The sequence below is a fragment of the Schistocerca piceifrons genome, chromosome 7 (genome assembly GCF_021461385.2).
Source record: "Schistocerca piceifrons isolate TAMUIC-IGC-003096 chromosome 7, iqSchPice1.1, whole genome shotgun sequence".
Lineage (NCBI taxonomy): Eukaryota > Metazoa > Arthropoda > Insecta > Orthoptera > Acrididae > Schistocerca > Schistocerca piceifrons.
In genome coordinates this window covers 250,964,232-250,978,315 of record NC_060144.1, presented here as the reverse complement: position 1 = coordinate 250,978,315, position 14,084 = coordinate 250,964,232, and the positions used below count along the sequence as shown (strand labels likewise).

At 42.1% G+C, this 14,084-nt stretch overlaps 1 protein-coding gene across 1 annotated transcript in view; it reads left to right on the top strand.

Annotated features, from left to right (window-relative positions):
- The window catches only part of LOC124805602 (myrosinase 1-like), a 108,345-nt gene that overhangs the window by 75,405 nt on the left and 18,856 nt on the right, over positions 1-14,084 (top strand). The window contains exon 8 of the mRNA XM_047266169.1: positions 8,005-8,153. Coding sequence (XP_047122125.1) covers positions 8,005-8,153 — 149 coding nt within the window. The remainder of the gene's footprint in view (positions 1-8,004; positions 8,154-14,084) is intronic.

Sequence of the window (14,084 nt, the reverse complement as noted above, 5' to 3'; positions counted from 1 at the left end):
ACTTAACATCTATGGTCAACAGTCCCCTAGAACTTAGAACTACTTAAACCTAACGAACCTAAGTAAATCACACAACACCCAGTCATCACGAGGCAGAGAAAATCCCCGACCCCGCCGGGAATCGAACCCGGGAACCCGGGCGTGGGAAGTGAGAACGCTACCGCACGACCACGAGCTGCGGACTGGCCTATTCGGTCAGTAACATTTTTCACATAAGGTAAGTGCACTGTTGGCTGCAGTTTCTCTGTTTCTTGCTCATCTTATATTCATCGAGAGGGCTGTGTGGATCGATTTATGGTTGTAGCCACTGGCTGTAAATCAGTGGGCACAGAAAAAGGCCGCTGGAACTGTAGCCGAAACGTTGGTTTTTCTCCAGAAGCAGTAGATTTATACATTATGACGCGGTACCATACCCAGAAAACTTTTATGTCGACTGACTGACCGCGGAAGCCTACGAAGTTATAGAAATGACTTGTTTCGCACTTGCGTGTTTTCTTCACTACTGTGCACATTGAGGTGTACATTGGGGTGGTGATACGCACTTATACAGATGACGACTGTATCGGGTACACAAGTTGTAAAAGGGCAGTGCATTGTTGGAGCTGTCGTTTGTACTGAGGTTTCCGACGTGATTATGGCTCCATGACGGGTATTAACAAACTTAGAACACGGAATGCTAGTTGGAGCCAGATGTGTCGGACATTCAGTTTCGGAAATTGTTAGGGAATTGAATAATCCGAGATTCACAGTGTCAAGTGCATGCCGAGAACACTAAATTTCAGGCATAACCACACACCACGGACTACACAGTGACCGACGGCATTCATTTAACGGCGTTCCCCAAAGGAGTGTTATAGGCCCTCTATTGTTCCTGATCGATATTAACGACATAGGAGACAATCTGAGTAGCCGTCTTAGTTTGTTTTCAGATGATGCTGTCATTTACAGTCTTGTAAAGTCATCAGATGATCAAAACGACTTGCAAAATGATTTAGATAAGATTATGGTGCGAAAAGTGCCAATTGACCCTGAATAAGGAAAAGGGTGAAGTTATTCAAATGTGTACTAAAAGAAATCAGATAACTTCCGATTACGTGATAAGTCACACAAATCTGAAGACTGTAAATTCAACTAAATACTTAGCGATTACAATTACAAATAACCTAAACTGGAACGATCACATAGATAATATTGTGGGTAGAGCAAACCAAAGACTGCGATTCATTGGCAGAACACTTAGAAGGTGTAACAGGTCTACTAAAGAGACTGCTCACACCACGCTTCTCCGGCCTGTTCTGGAGTATTCCTGTGCGGTGTGGGGGCGCATCAGATGGGACTGACGGATGACATCGAAAAAGTACAAAGAAGGGTAGCTCGTTTTGTATTATCGCGAAATAGGGGAGATAGTGTCACAGACATGATACGTGGATTGGAGTGGCAATCATTAAAACAAAGGTGTTTTTCGTTGCGACGGGATCTTCTCGTGAAATTTCAGTCACCAGCTTTCTCCTCCGATTGGGGAAGCATTCTATTGGCAGCTACCTATATAGGGAGAAATTATCATCACGATAAAATAAGAGAAATCTGGGCTCGCACAGAAAAATTTAAGTGCTCGTTTTTCCCGCATGCCGTTCGAGAGTGGAACGGTAGAGAGACAGCATGAAGGTGGTTCATTGAACCCTCTGCCAGGCACTTTATTGTGAATAGCAGAGTAATCACGTAGATGTAGATGTGGATGAGAGCAGCGGCGTTTGCGGAGAGTTGTCAGTGCTAACGGACAAGCAACACTACGTGAAACAACCGCAGAAATCAATTTGGGACGTACGACGAACGTAAGCCTTAGGTCAGTATGGTGAAATTTGGTTTTAACGAGCTGTGGTAAAAGATAACCAACGCGAATGCTTTCCTTTGCGAAAAGTATGACAAAGCCTCCAGCGCCTGTACTGGGCTGTTAACAGTACTGGTTGGACCCTAGACGACTGGGAAACCGTGACCTGGCCAGATTAGTCCCGTTTTCAGTTGGTAAGAGCTGATAGTGTTCGGGTGTGATGCAGTCCCCACGAAGCCATGGACCCAAGGCACTGTGTCACCTGGTGGTGGCTCCATAATGGTGTGGGCTGTGTTTACTTAAATGGACAGAGTCATCTAGTTCAACTGCACCGATCATTGACTGGAACCGGTTACGTTCGGCTACTTGTTGACCATTTGCAGCTATTCATGACTTCGTGTTACAACACAACGATGGCATTTTTATGGATGACAATGCGCTACGTCACCGAAGAACTTACTGCTCGACATGAATTCCATAGATCATTAGATCATTTATGCGAGATAAAATCCTGCAGTGCCAACCCTTTCGCAGTTTATGGACGGCCATAGAGGCAGCGTGGATCATTATTTCTGCAAGATACTTCCAACGACTTGAGTCCATGCCGCGTCAAGTTGTACCACATCGGGCAAAAAAAAAAAAAAAAAAAAAAAAAAGTCCGTCGTAGTATTAGGAGGCATCTAATGACTTTTGTCACCTCATTGTACAACACCTCTCAATCGATTCGAGGAAACTAATTGATACAAGAAATTGATTTCTTTCGAATCTTATAGTTTCATACCACAGCTCAATGATTAAGTATCTATTTTTCCGATATTGGTAATTGTTCCTAGGGTACTTAATTTCCTAGTAATCTCTTGCATAAAATGTGGAGGGTTTGGAGTGAAAAATGTGGTCGCTGGCTACTTTACGTCTGGTTTATTTTAACTGATGTGCTGCTGGGTACTAAATGCAGCTAACGCATCGAAATTGTTTTTGAAGTTGGAAGAAAAGCGAAATCCCACTACAATATGGAGAAGATATGAAGTTAATTTATTTGAACCCACTGCCTATCGGTGTCACATACCTGCACCTCAGTCGTGAATAGTTCGTGCAATTCGAAGTACGTTTAGTGATCGCAATTTATTGTTGTACTTATTGGAGCAAGAAAATGATGAAGAACAAGACACTCCACACCGAAAGTTACATGTTGGAAGAGCTGAAACATACATAAAACTTAAGGGCAAAGCTGGACAAAAGTTTATGTGAGACACTTGTCAGTCGTCACTTATTAAACCAATATGAATCACTTTACATAATATCTCATGGCGAAGTTTTAGGCCTGGGTCTATTTCGAAACATTTCTGTAAATTAAATTTCAATGCAGTCTGTTGTTTTCATTTAAAGTAAGACCTATGCTAGTTCGAAGTAAATTTGCGAACTGCGAATATTGTGGCACCAGCTGTATTAGTTACAGATATACGACCTACTAGTGACGTATTAAAATTTGTGCCGGACCACGAATCGAAACCCATACTTACAGCGAACGGTCGGCTGCACCACTTCGGCTACCCCTTCACGCCAGTTTATTTCGTATTAACACTTTGCCGTCCGCACATCTCGTACAAATTTATTCGCTTGGCGCCGGCAGCGCTAGTTCGGATCACTTGGCTTGTCGCCGGCCGCTTGTCACCTTTCCGTCGATGACAAGCTTCAAACACATTCACTTTTGCGCGCTTTAATTTTTTCGGAAATCTTCCATTTTGCCGTATCATTCCACAAACTAGAATTTTCTTTTCAAGTAACTTCTCTACAAGATCTATACTGTTATAATAATTATTCATGTAGAGGTGATGCCACTTTCCATAAGAAGGTGTCAATAGTTCCATCACTGTTTTTGCTAAAGGTTGTTCAGCACCGGAATATATCTTGAATGAGGAAACGTATCACTCGAATCCCTCGAGTCACACAGCATCCGAATGAGTATGTCATATTTCGTAATTTTCGACGGATTGTAAACTTCAAAATTTAACTTTCCACGTCACGGTATCATTCCTTCATCAATTGAGATGTTTTGACTTAGATTAAACGTTTCTTTAAACATTTTGGAAAAATAATTAACTACAAATTGCACTTTGAAAAGCCAGTGGGCATTATCCAGTTTATTGTTATCGTCGGAAAAGTGTAAAAATGATAATATTTGTCTGAATCGGTTGTGGGACATCGTTTTGCGAAATATCGGTGGGTCTATCAACGGATTGCCAGGTCCCATAAGGATAGCAAGCCCAAACCATTTCTAAGTTTAGGTCCTGTAATTGTCGACAAATTTGGCATTTTTTAAATCCAGTTTCCTTCTATTGCAATTTTGACTGTAATACTTGTTGGTTTCGTTGCTAATATATTAAAATAGATCGTTTCCATTATATAATTCTACGATATCCACGACGCTCTGTGTATCTTTAGGAAATATGTGTTGAGCCAGAGACCCTCCAAATTTATTATTGGTCGTCAGTAAATCATAGTCTGTCTTCTTTCTCTGATTCATCGGAATCAGTTGGCACTTGTAGCATTCGCCGGATTCTTCTTGGACGTATTTGACTATCTTCCGACGATTCTGCTTCACTTTCGTTTTTTTGATATCCATTGTCTTCTTCCCAAATGGCCCAGTTTCCCGTAACGTCAGACAAGTCCGCGCATTCATCGTAAATAATCATATCGTCTCTTTCGTCTCCCATGATGAAAGTGCGTAAGTAGTTACAAAAACAAAAAAGTTGTTGACGTGTGTAACTTATTGTTACCCAAATAAACCCCCAACAGGATGAAAAAGATATTAAAGTGCTGTCACCGGCCACTGCGCAATTCTGTGCTCACGACACCACTGTGGTGTCGCCAGCCGCTGCGCGATACTATGCACACAACACCACTGTGGTGTCGCCGGCCACTGAGCGATACTATGCTCACGACACCACTGTGGTGTCGCCGGCCGCTGAACGATACTATGCTCACGACACCACTGTGGTGTCGCCGGCCGCTGAACGATACTATGCTCACGACACCACTGTGGTGTCGCCGGCCGCTGAATGATACTATGCTCATGACACCACTGTGGTGTCGCCGGCCGCTGAGCATTACTATGCTCACGACACCACTGTGGTGTCGCCGGCTGCTGAGCGATACTATGCTCACGACACCACTGTGGTGTCACTGGCCGCTGAACGATACTGTGCTCACGACACCACTGTGGTGTCGCCGGCCACTGAGCGATATTATGCTCAGGACACCACTGTGGTGTCTCCGGCCACTGAGCGATACTATGCTCACGACACCACTGTGGTGTCGCCGGCCGCTGAACGATACTATGCTCACGACACCAGTGCGATGTCGCCGGCCGTTGAACGATACTATGCTCATGACACCACTGTGGTGTCGCCGGCCGCTGAGCATTACTATGCTCACGACACCACTGTGGTGTCGCCAACCGCTGAGCGGTATTTCGCGCGCGACACCACTGTGGTGTCGCCGGACGGCAAAATGTTAACTTCGGACGGCTATCAATCGTTATTAATAATTGTTCATCCAGACATGCAAGTAAATAATACCTGGGTGCTATTTTCAGGTTGAAAACATGAATGAAAATCCCTGCACTGATACAAACACTGTAGCTCCTGCTAAGTGTCCCATAACGGTTCTTTCCATCGGAAGTTGATTTATCGGCGTGAAACCCAAGAAAAGGAAAATTAAGAAGTACAACAAAAGTATTGCAAAGAAAAAATAACGACATTACTTAGGAAGTCGCTTCATCGTCATCTTAAAAGTAGCGGTAGTTTATAGCTTGCACAAGTGAACTAAAATTAATTTAAGAGGTTATGCGATAAGCTTTCAGCTAAAGATTTGTCACAACTTGTATCATCTGCGTTTCGTGTAGTAAAAGTTTTTATGTAGTCCGCTAGGTTACTTCCGTTTCGTAAGAATGTCCATTTCGAGCTGTAGTACTAAGCATCTATCGTTTGGCGTGTACTCGGTTTCAGTACAGAGTCGAGCGCAACGGTTGGCTTCATACAGATCAAAGGTTCCGGCCTCTGCTTCAAGTTCTGTGTATTGTCTATTCTGTTGTGGAAGTATTTGGCAACAATGCTCCATCTAGTGACACACTGGTTAGACAGCGCACACGCTTCTAGTGTGGCCAAACAAGACTGAATGACAAAAAAAGGAAGTGAGAAACCGTGTCTCGCTCAAGAAGCAGGGATCGCGAGGAAAGTTCAGATTCTGATGCGGGAATACCGGCGTATCAGGCAACAGTGGAAAATCAGTCGTTCATCAGTTTTTAACATCATAGGTCCATATTTGACAAATAAACTGTTTCCAGCTGTGTAGGAACAAGACGGGTTTCGTGATATCAGACCACATCCTCAGGCTTACATACGCAGTTAAAACATTGAGCCTGTAAGTGGGACGAAGGGGGACCAGACCTTCTCTGAATAGATTGCTGTTGTCCACGGTAAGCAGAGCGTCAGGAAAAATTTCACTAGTTGAGAAAACTGACATGTTAAAACCACCCTAACATCGTATCAGGAAAGAGCGGAGGGCACACCTCCAACCGCGTCTCAGATTTTTGATTGTTGAGTTTTATTCGTGTCGCTCTGCTTATTGTGGGTGACAGCAGTTTATTTAGAGGACGTTGAGTCCCTCTTCATCCCACCTTGTTGACTTAATGTTTTAGCAACGTACGTACAACTGAGGATGTAATTAGATAACACTAAGCAGGTCATGTTCCCATAAATAAAGGTTCATATACAGCTGGAATTGGTTTATTTGTCAAATGTGGATTACTTCCGATACAACAGTCGACTTGGGCAGCTTTACAAGGGAAGAAATGTCCGTGATGGATTTGTTACGGAGATGACATACAATGACTAGTCCACGTCACCAAGCTCTGCTGACTGACCCATCCTGCTCTTACTATTTGTGTACTGAATACGCTGTACTCCCTGCCTCTTTAATAATGGCGAGTCCGCCTCCCGTGACATCTACTTGTCATTTCTGCATCACGTAGGGATACACAGATACTTATTACCAGAAAGTGTGTAGGAAAGAGTTCCATGCGGTATCTTCGTAAGTTCTGTTCCTGTTTCCTCTGCTGATTGTAATGCGAAGTGTCTTAGAAAATGAGTCGCCATGCCGAAAATCGTGTTTCTTCTTCTACATGAGAGGATTGTCTCCTGACCTTTTTATTAGACGCATCATCTAGGCCCTCCCGCCCACAGCCCAACCCAATCTTTGATGGGTACAATCTAGTAAGTGAACCTTTGGTTTATGGTTTTACGTTTCTTAAGACAGTCTAATAACCCATTGTAGTTTGTTATTCATTTTCGAACTGTAATGACTGGAAGACCCTGAACACTCAAAGAAGAACGTTTATCTGTATAAATTAAAATTCATCTCACCAGAAGATACTAGCCAGGTGTCATGGAAAGTGTGCGCCCCCATTATATTTTCTTTTCGTGACTAATAACTGTCATTGAATAGTTCATTACCTTCACCTTGACAATGTCCATTTGACAATGTATTGATGATAAAGCCATTTGTTCGAAACGGTGTCTGCCGAAACTTTCTTCATTTGATACAGACTGAAACGTATTTTGATTTGAAGCGTAAACACAACACATAACGATAAACTTAGGATACATCACAAATTATCTTAATTGAAATAGTAAATAACTTCAAGATGTTGGCAAATTATTTGTGGCGTTGTTCCTAGTACTGCTTAGTACACAAGTATCCTGCTTCTTTTCTTTCTAATCCAATAGTCTTATAGTATTTATGCCTCCATAGTAATGGAATTATATGTAAATTCATCAAGAGTTTGTCTTTCGAGCTCGACATGGCGGAAAACTGGTTACTATGAGTTTTTAAGGGCCAACATATTTTTAACAAAATTGTGCAATGTTACATGCTTTAGTCTTCACACTGTGAGTGACCCTTACCCACTTTTCGTAAGCGATTCATGTTAACAACTAAAATCTAGTGCCAGCTTGCCAGCACAGAAGGATGATGCTGATAATTTCCATAATATGCTGCAGATTAATATGGGGCTCTCTCGCGAAGATGTTACAAGGGGTATTCGTAAAGCCCTTCAACGATTCTTCTCGTACTTTGGAGAACCAGCATATTGTGAAGACTCTATGACCGTGTTGCAGGGACGTCGGATTTCTTCGGCGTCAATCATTATTCTTCGGTACTGTCGACGTCAGGTGAGACTGGAACCATTCCATCTAAGGAACACGACGCTGGCGTCATCAGCTACAGCTTTGACTCTTATCCTCAAGCGGCGAGTAGCTGGCTGCAGGTGAGACAACTTCCCATGTTCTTCCAGCTAGATCGGGGGACTACATTTGGCTTTCTTTCTTAGAATGGGAGTAAGCTTTTAATCTCTTCAGGTTACGAGAGGATGGTGTTTGGTCAACTGGACGACACGCAGTACATAACTGTGACGTAAGGCTCTACTCTTGATCAAAAGTAGTGGGTAGCGACATTGCAGTAACGTTGAAACAAAGGAATTCCAGTACTATTAGCTTTGCTGATCCGAAAATTGAGTTTACTTGTTTCTTAGTTTGACACGTATGCAGTTCTTTCTTTTATTTCGGGACGAAAAGCATGAAATGTAGGGTTTAGCGTCCCGTCCACGGGAAGGTGATCAGAAATGGACCAGCAAGAAGAAGCCAGCCAGACACTTTTATTTGAAACGAGCCATCCTGGCTTTCTCTTCATCAGTTTAGGGACGACGGCAGTCGCTAATCCTGCATGATGTTAAGAAGATTTGAAGCGAACTGTCGCGGAATGCGAGTCGATTGTGTATCAGCGACTTGTTTGATGACGTCAACTGTTATTATTCTCAGCTGTTTGGTTGAGATGTGATTCTTTCGCGCTATCTTCCTCATCGATTTCTTAGCCACCATTGCTCTCAGTACCTCTCGTCGCATAACAGATACCTACCACCTTTTCATAAGAACAGTGCAAGATGTGATACATTTCGCATCTACTCTGCGCAGAACAATTGAAGAATCAGTTTTTCGAAACCACCTAATTGTTTTCCACTGCGTCGTCCAAGTATCATATCGAACTCAAAGGTGCATACAAGCTGCCAGGTAATGGCGCTAAAGCGAGGCGCCCTGCGACGTTACTGTCTGGCTCGCCGACGCTTCGAACAGCAAGGTTTCAACATCTGCCAAAAGCCCCAGAGCTCAGAAGATATTGTGAGGTGTAAGGTGGGCTAAGGATGTCGCAGTGGCATCAAATTACGCCACAACTCTGCCCAATGCCACCATGGATGTGTCAGACGATGGGAAGTCGTCGCACTCCCTCTTCCCACGTATAACCCCCCCCTTTTTTTCCACGCCTCCACGATGCGGGTTAGAACAGCAAGTCCAAGCGTTGAAATCAAGCGTTTTTCTTATGGGTGGCCAAGCAGAAACATTCCAGACACATTTCCACTCAGAATCGACCCGAAAAGGCCGCGGGTGGTTGCATAAATGGCATCAATGGAACCACACCTTCCCTTGAGGCACTGATTTCGATACATTTCACGGTCTAAAACGACAGATCGCAGTGCAGTGAGCACCAGGACGCCGTTCTTGACAATCTTTAACACTGCAAACTCCACACGAACGCTTCAGCCCCTCTCTGAGGCCAACAACTCCACTGGACGTAATCGGAACCGTTTGGAGTGCAATGCGACTTGAATTTTTGCGCTGGTGTACATTGTGGTACTACTAGGAACCGTTCAAAACCATTCTATGAAATTTCAACTCAATCCGGCGCAACAAAAGTTGTTGTTGTTGTTGTGGTCTTCAGTCCTGAGACTGGTGTGATGCAGTTCTCCATGCTACTCTATCCTGTGCAAGCTTCTTCATCTCCCAGTACCTACTGCAACCTACATCTTTCTGAATCTGCTTAGTGTATTCATCTCTTGGTCTCCCTCTACGATTTTTACCCTCCACACTGCCCTCCAGTACTAAATTGGTGATCCCTCGATGTCTCAGAACATGTCCTACCAACCGATCCCTTCTTCTAGTCAAGTTGTGCCACATGCTCCTCTTCTCCCCAATTCTATTCAATACCTCCTAATTAGTTATGTGATATACCCATCTAATCTTCAGCATTCTTCTGTGGCACCACATTTCAAAAGCTTCTATTCTCTTCTTGTCCAAACTATTTATCGTCCATGTTTCACTCCCATTCATGGCTACACTCCATACAAATACTTTCAGAAACGACTTCCTGACGCTTAAATCTATACTCGATATTAACAAATTTCTCGTCTTCAGGAACACTTTCCTTGCCATTGCCAGTCTACATTTTATATCCTTTCGGCCATCATCAGTTATTTTGCTCCCCAAATAGCAAAGCTCCTCTACTGCTTTAAGTGTCTCATTTCCTAATCTAATTCCCTCAGCATCACCCGACTTAATTCGACTACATTCCATAATCATCGTTTTGCTTTTGTTGATGTTCATCTTATACCCTCCTTTCAAGACACTGTCCATTCCGTTCAACTGCTCTTCCAAGTCCTTTTCTGTCTCTGACAGAATTACAATGTCATCGGCGAACCTCAAAGTTTTTATTTCTTCTCCATGGATTTTAATACCTACTCCGAATATTTCTTTTGTTTTCTTTACTGCTTGCTCAATAAACAGATTGAATAACATCGCGGAGAGGCTACAACCCTGTCTCACTCTCTTCCCAACCACTGCTTCCCTGTCATGTCCCTCGACTATTATAACTGCCACCTGGTTTCTGTACAAATTGCAAATAGCCTTTCGCTCCCTGTATTTTACCCCTGCCACCTTCAGAATTTGAAAGAGAGTATTCTAGTCAACATTGTCAAAAGCTTTCTCTAAGTCTACAAATGCTAGAAACGTAGGTTTTCCTTTCCTTAATTTATCTTTTAAGATAAGTCGTAGGGTCAGTATTGCCTCACGTGTTCCGCTATTACTACGGAATCCAACAGATCTTCCTCGAGGTCGGCTTCTACCAGTTTTTCCATTCGTCTGTAAGGAATTCGCGTTAGTATTTTGCAGCCGTGATTTATTAAACTGAAAGTTCGGTAATTTTCGCATCTATCAGCACCTCTTTTCTTTGGGATTGGAACTATTATATTCTTCTAGGAGTCTGGGGGCATTTCGCTTGTCTCATACATCTTGGTCACCAGATGGTTGTCAGGACTGGCTCTCCAAAGACTGTCGGTAGTTCTAATGGAATGTTGTCTACTCCCAGGGCCTTGTTTCGACTCAGGTCTTTTAGTGCTCAGTCAAACTCTTCACGCAGTATCATATCTCCCATTTCATCTACATCCTCTTCCATTCCCATAATGTGGCCGTCAAGTACATCGCCCTTGTATAGACACTCTATATACTTCTTTCACCTTTCTGGTTTCTCTTCTTTGCTTAGAACAGGGTTTCCATCTGAGCTCTTGATATTCATCCAAGTGGTTCTCTTTTCCCCAAAGGTTTCTTTAATTTTCCTCTATGCAGTATCTATCTAACCCCTACTGAGATAAACCTCTACATCGTTACATTTGTCCACTAACCATCCCTGCTTAGCCATTTTGCACTTCCTGTCGATCTCATTTTTGAGACGTTTGTATCCCTTTTTGCCTGCTTCATTTACGGCATTTTTATATTTTTTCTTTCATCAATTAAATTCAATATTTCTTCTGTTAGCCAAGGATTTCTACTAGCCCTCGTCTTTTTACCTACTTGATCCTCTGCTGCCTTTACTACTTCATCCCTCAAAGCTACCCGTTCTTCTTCTACTGTATTACTTTCCCCCATTCCTTTCAATCGTTCCCTTATGATCTCCCTGAAACTCTGTTTATCCAGATCCCATCTCCTTAAATTCCCACCTTTTTGCAGTTTCTTCAGTTTTAATCTACAGTTCATAACCAATAGATTGTGGTCAGAGCAAACACCTGCCCCTGGCAATATCTCACAGTTTAACACCTGGTTCCTAAATCTCTGTTTTACCATTATATAATTTATCTGATACCTTCTAGTACATCCAAGCGTCTTCCATGTATATATCCTTCTTTCATGATTCTTGAACCAAGTGTTAGCTATGATCAAATTATACTCTGTGCAAAATTCTAGGCTGCTTCCTCTTTCATTTCTTACCCCCAATCGATATTCACTTACTATGTTTCCTTCTCTCCATTTTCCTACTATCGTTTCAAGTCACCTATGACTATTAAATTTTCGTCTCCCTTCACTATCTGAATAATTTCTTTTATCTCATCATACATACCATCAATTTCTTCGTCATCTGCAGAGATAGTTGGCATATAAACTTGTACTACTGTAGTAGGCGTGGGCTTCGTGTCTATCTTGGCCACAATAATGTGTTCACTATGCTGTGTGGAGTAGCTTACCCCCATTCCTGTTTTTTATTCATTATTAAACCTGCACCTGTATTACTCCTATTAGATTTTGTATTTGTAACCCTGTATTCACCTGACCAAAGGTCTTGTTCCTCCTGCCACCGTACTTCACTAATCCTCACTATATCTAACTTTAACTTATCCATTTCCCTTTTTAAATTTTCTAACCTACCTTCCTGGTTAAGGAATCTGACATTCCACGCTCCGATCTGTAGAACGCGTTTTCTTTCTCCTGATAACGACGTCTTCTTGAGTAGTCCCCCCTTGGAGATCCGAATGGGGACTATTTTACCTCCAGAATATTTTACCCAGGAGGACGCCATCATCATTTAACCATACAGTAAAGCCTCATGCCCTCGGGAAAAATTATCGCTGTAGTTTCCCCTTGCTTTCAGCCGTTCGCAGTAACTGCACAGCAAGGCCGTTTTGGTTAGTGTTACAAGGCCAGATCAGTCAATCATCCAGACTGTTGCCCCTGCAACTACTGAAAAGGCTGCTGCCCCTCTTCAGGAACAAAACGTTTGTCTGGCCTCTCAACAGATACCCCTTCGTTGTGGTTGCACCCACGGTACGGCTATCTGTATCGCTGAGGCATGCAAGCCTCCCCACCAACGGCAAGGTCCATGGTTAATGAGGGGGGGGGGGGGGACTTTATTATAGTTGTTATATAGTTCAAACCATTTACGAAGTTCTAAAATTTATGCAGATATGTTCCTTCTTCAATATATATCTTAATTTATTCATGAACACGTAGGGGAGGAGGGGGTTATTTACAGGAAATGATATGTTTCTCGATGAATGGATAATTCATTGAGGATTCAGGGTACTTTTCCGGCTCAATATTATGTAAAAATCAACACCTATTTCTTTGGGGCACTGTTTATAATGTATATGTTTTACAGATTTTTTGTTGATATCAGGTAATGCAGCATACCTCATAAACAAATTAGAAGTATTTTGAATATTGTTGAACCTGATTAGTGCTATTAAAAGAAACTACAAAGAAATTGATGGAATTTTTCTTTTCCAAAATGCTTTCTCAAATTGACGTACCATTTAATCCAATGTTATACATTTGAAAGAGACCAAATTTTTACCAGGTGTGCATGACATGATGGCTGAGGTACTAGACCTATTTAATTCCTCGTATTATGTATATTACAAGGATAAAAATATCACATCTTACAATTAAATTTTTATAATTTTTGTCCTAATAAAAATCTTATTTTTTCTATAATTTAGTTGATTCTGGAATAAAGCTTAGATGTACTACATAAGTATCGACTATTGGAAGTTACAAAAAAATGAATAGAGAAATGCTTTATAAACTTTACGAAATATTTTTACCTGAGTTCTGAAAAATACAACTTGCAGGAAATTGCGAATGAAGATATGAGTCCAATTAAACTGTGCCTCAGAACATTCCTGAAGCGTAGATGAAGACTACACAGTATTTATTCAACTTCAAGCTTCCTATTGGCGTTCCTTTTAGCAGTTCTTGCTTTTTGGTAACTTGAAGAGCGAATCTTTCAGCTACATGCAGCGTTTGTCTGTCACACGAAAGCAATTGGTCTTCCATATTAGAGCCACATTTTATGCTTAAATTTCTCAGGACTTCCAACCTTCCTATCACTCCATCACTGAAACATATCACTGCATCTAGTACAACAACTTTTAACGTATTTAATCTTACAAAAACATTATTGGGTAATCTTTGCCATATGCAGTGGTTGAAACTTTCATTTGTATACTGAGTGCCCCCAGGAAATATTTACTAAGCAAAACAGGGTCACTCAGGTCTCTAAAAATTGGTTTTATTTCATTCATAACAGGCTCTGGAAGAGG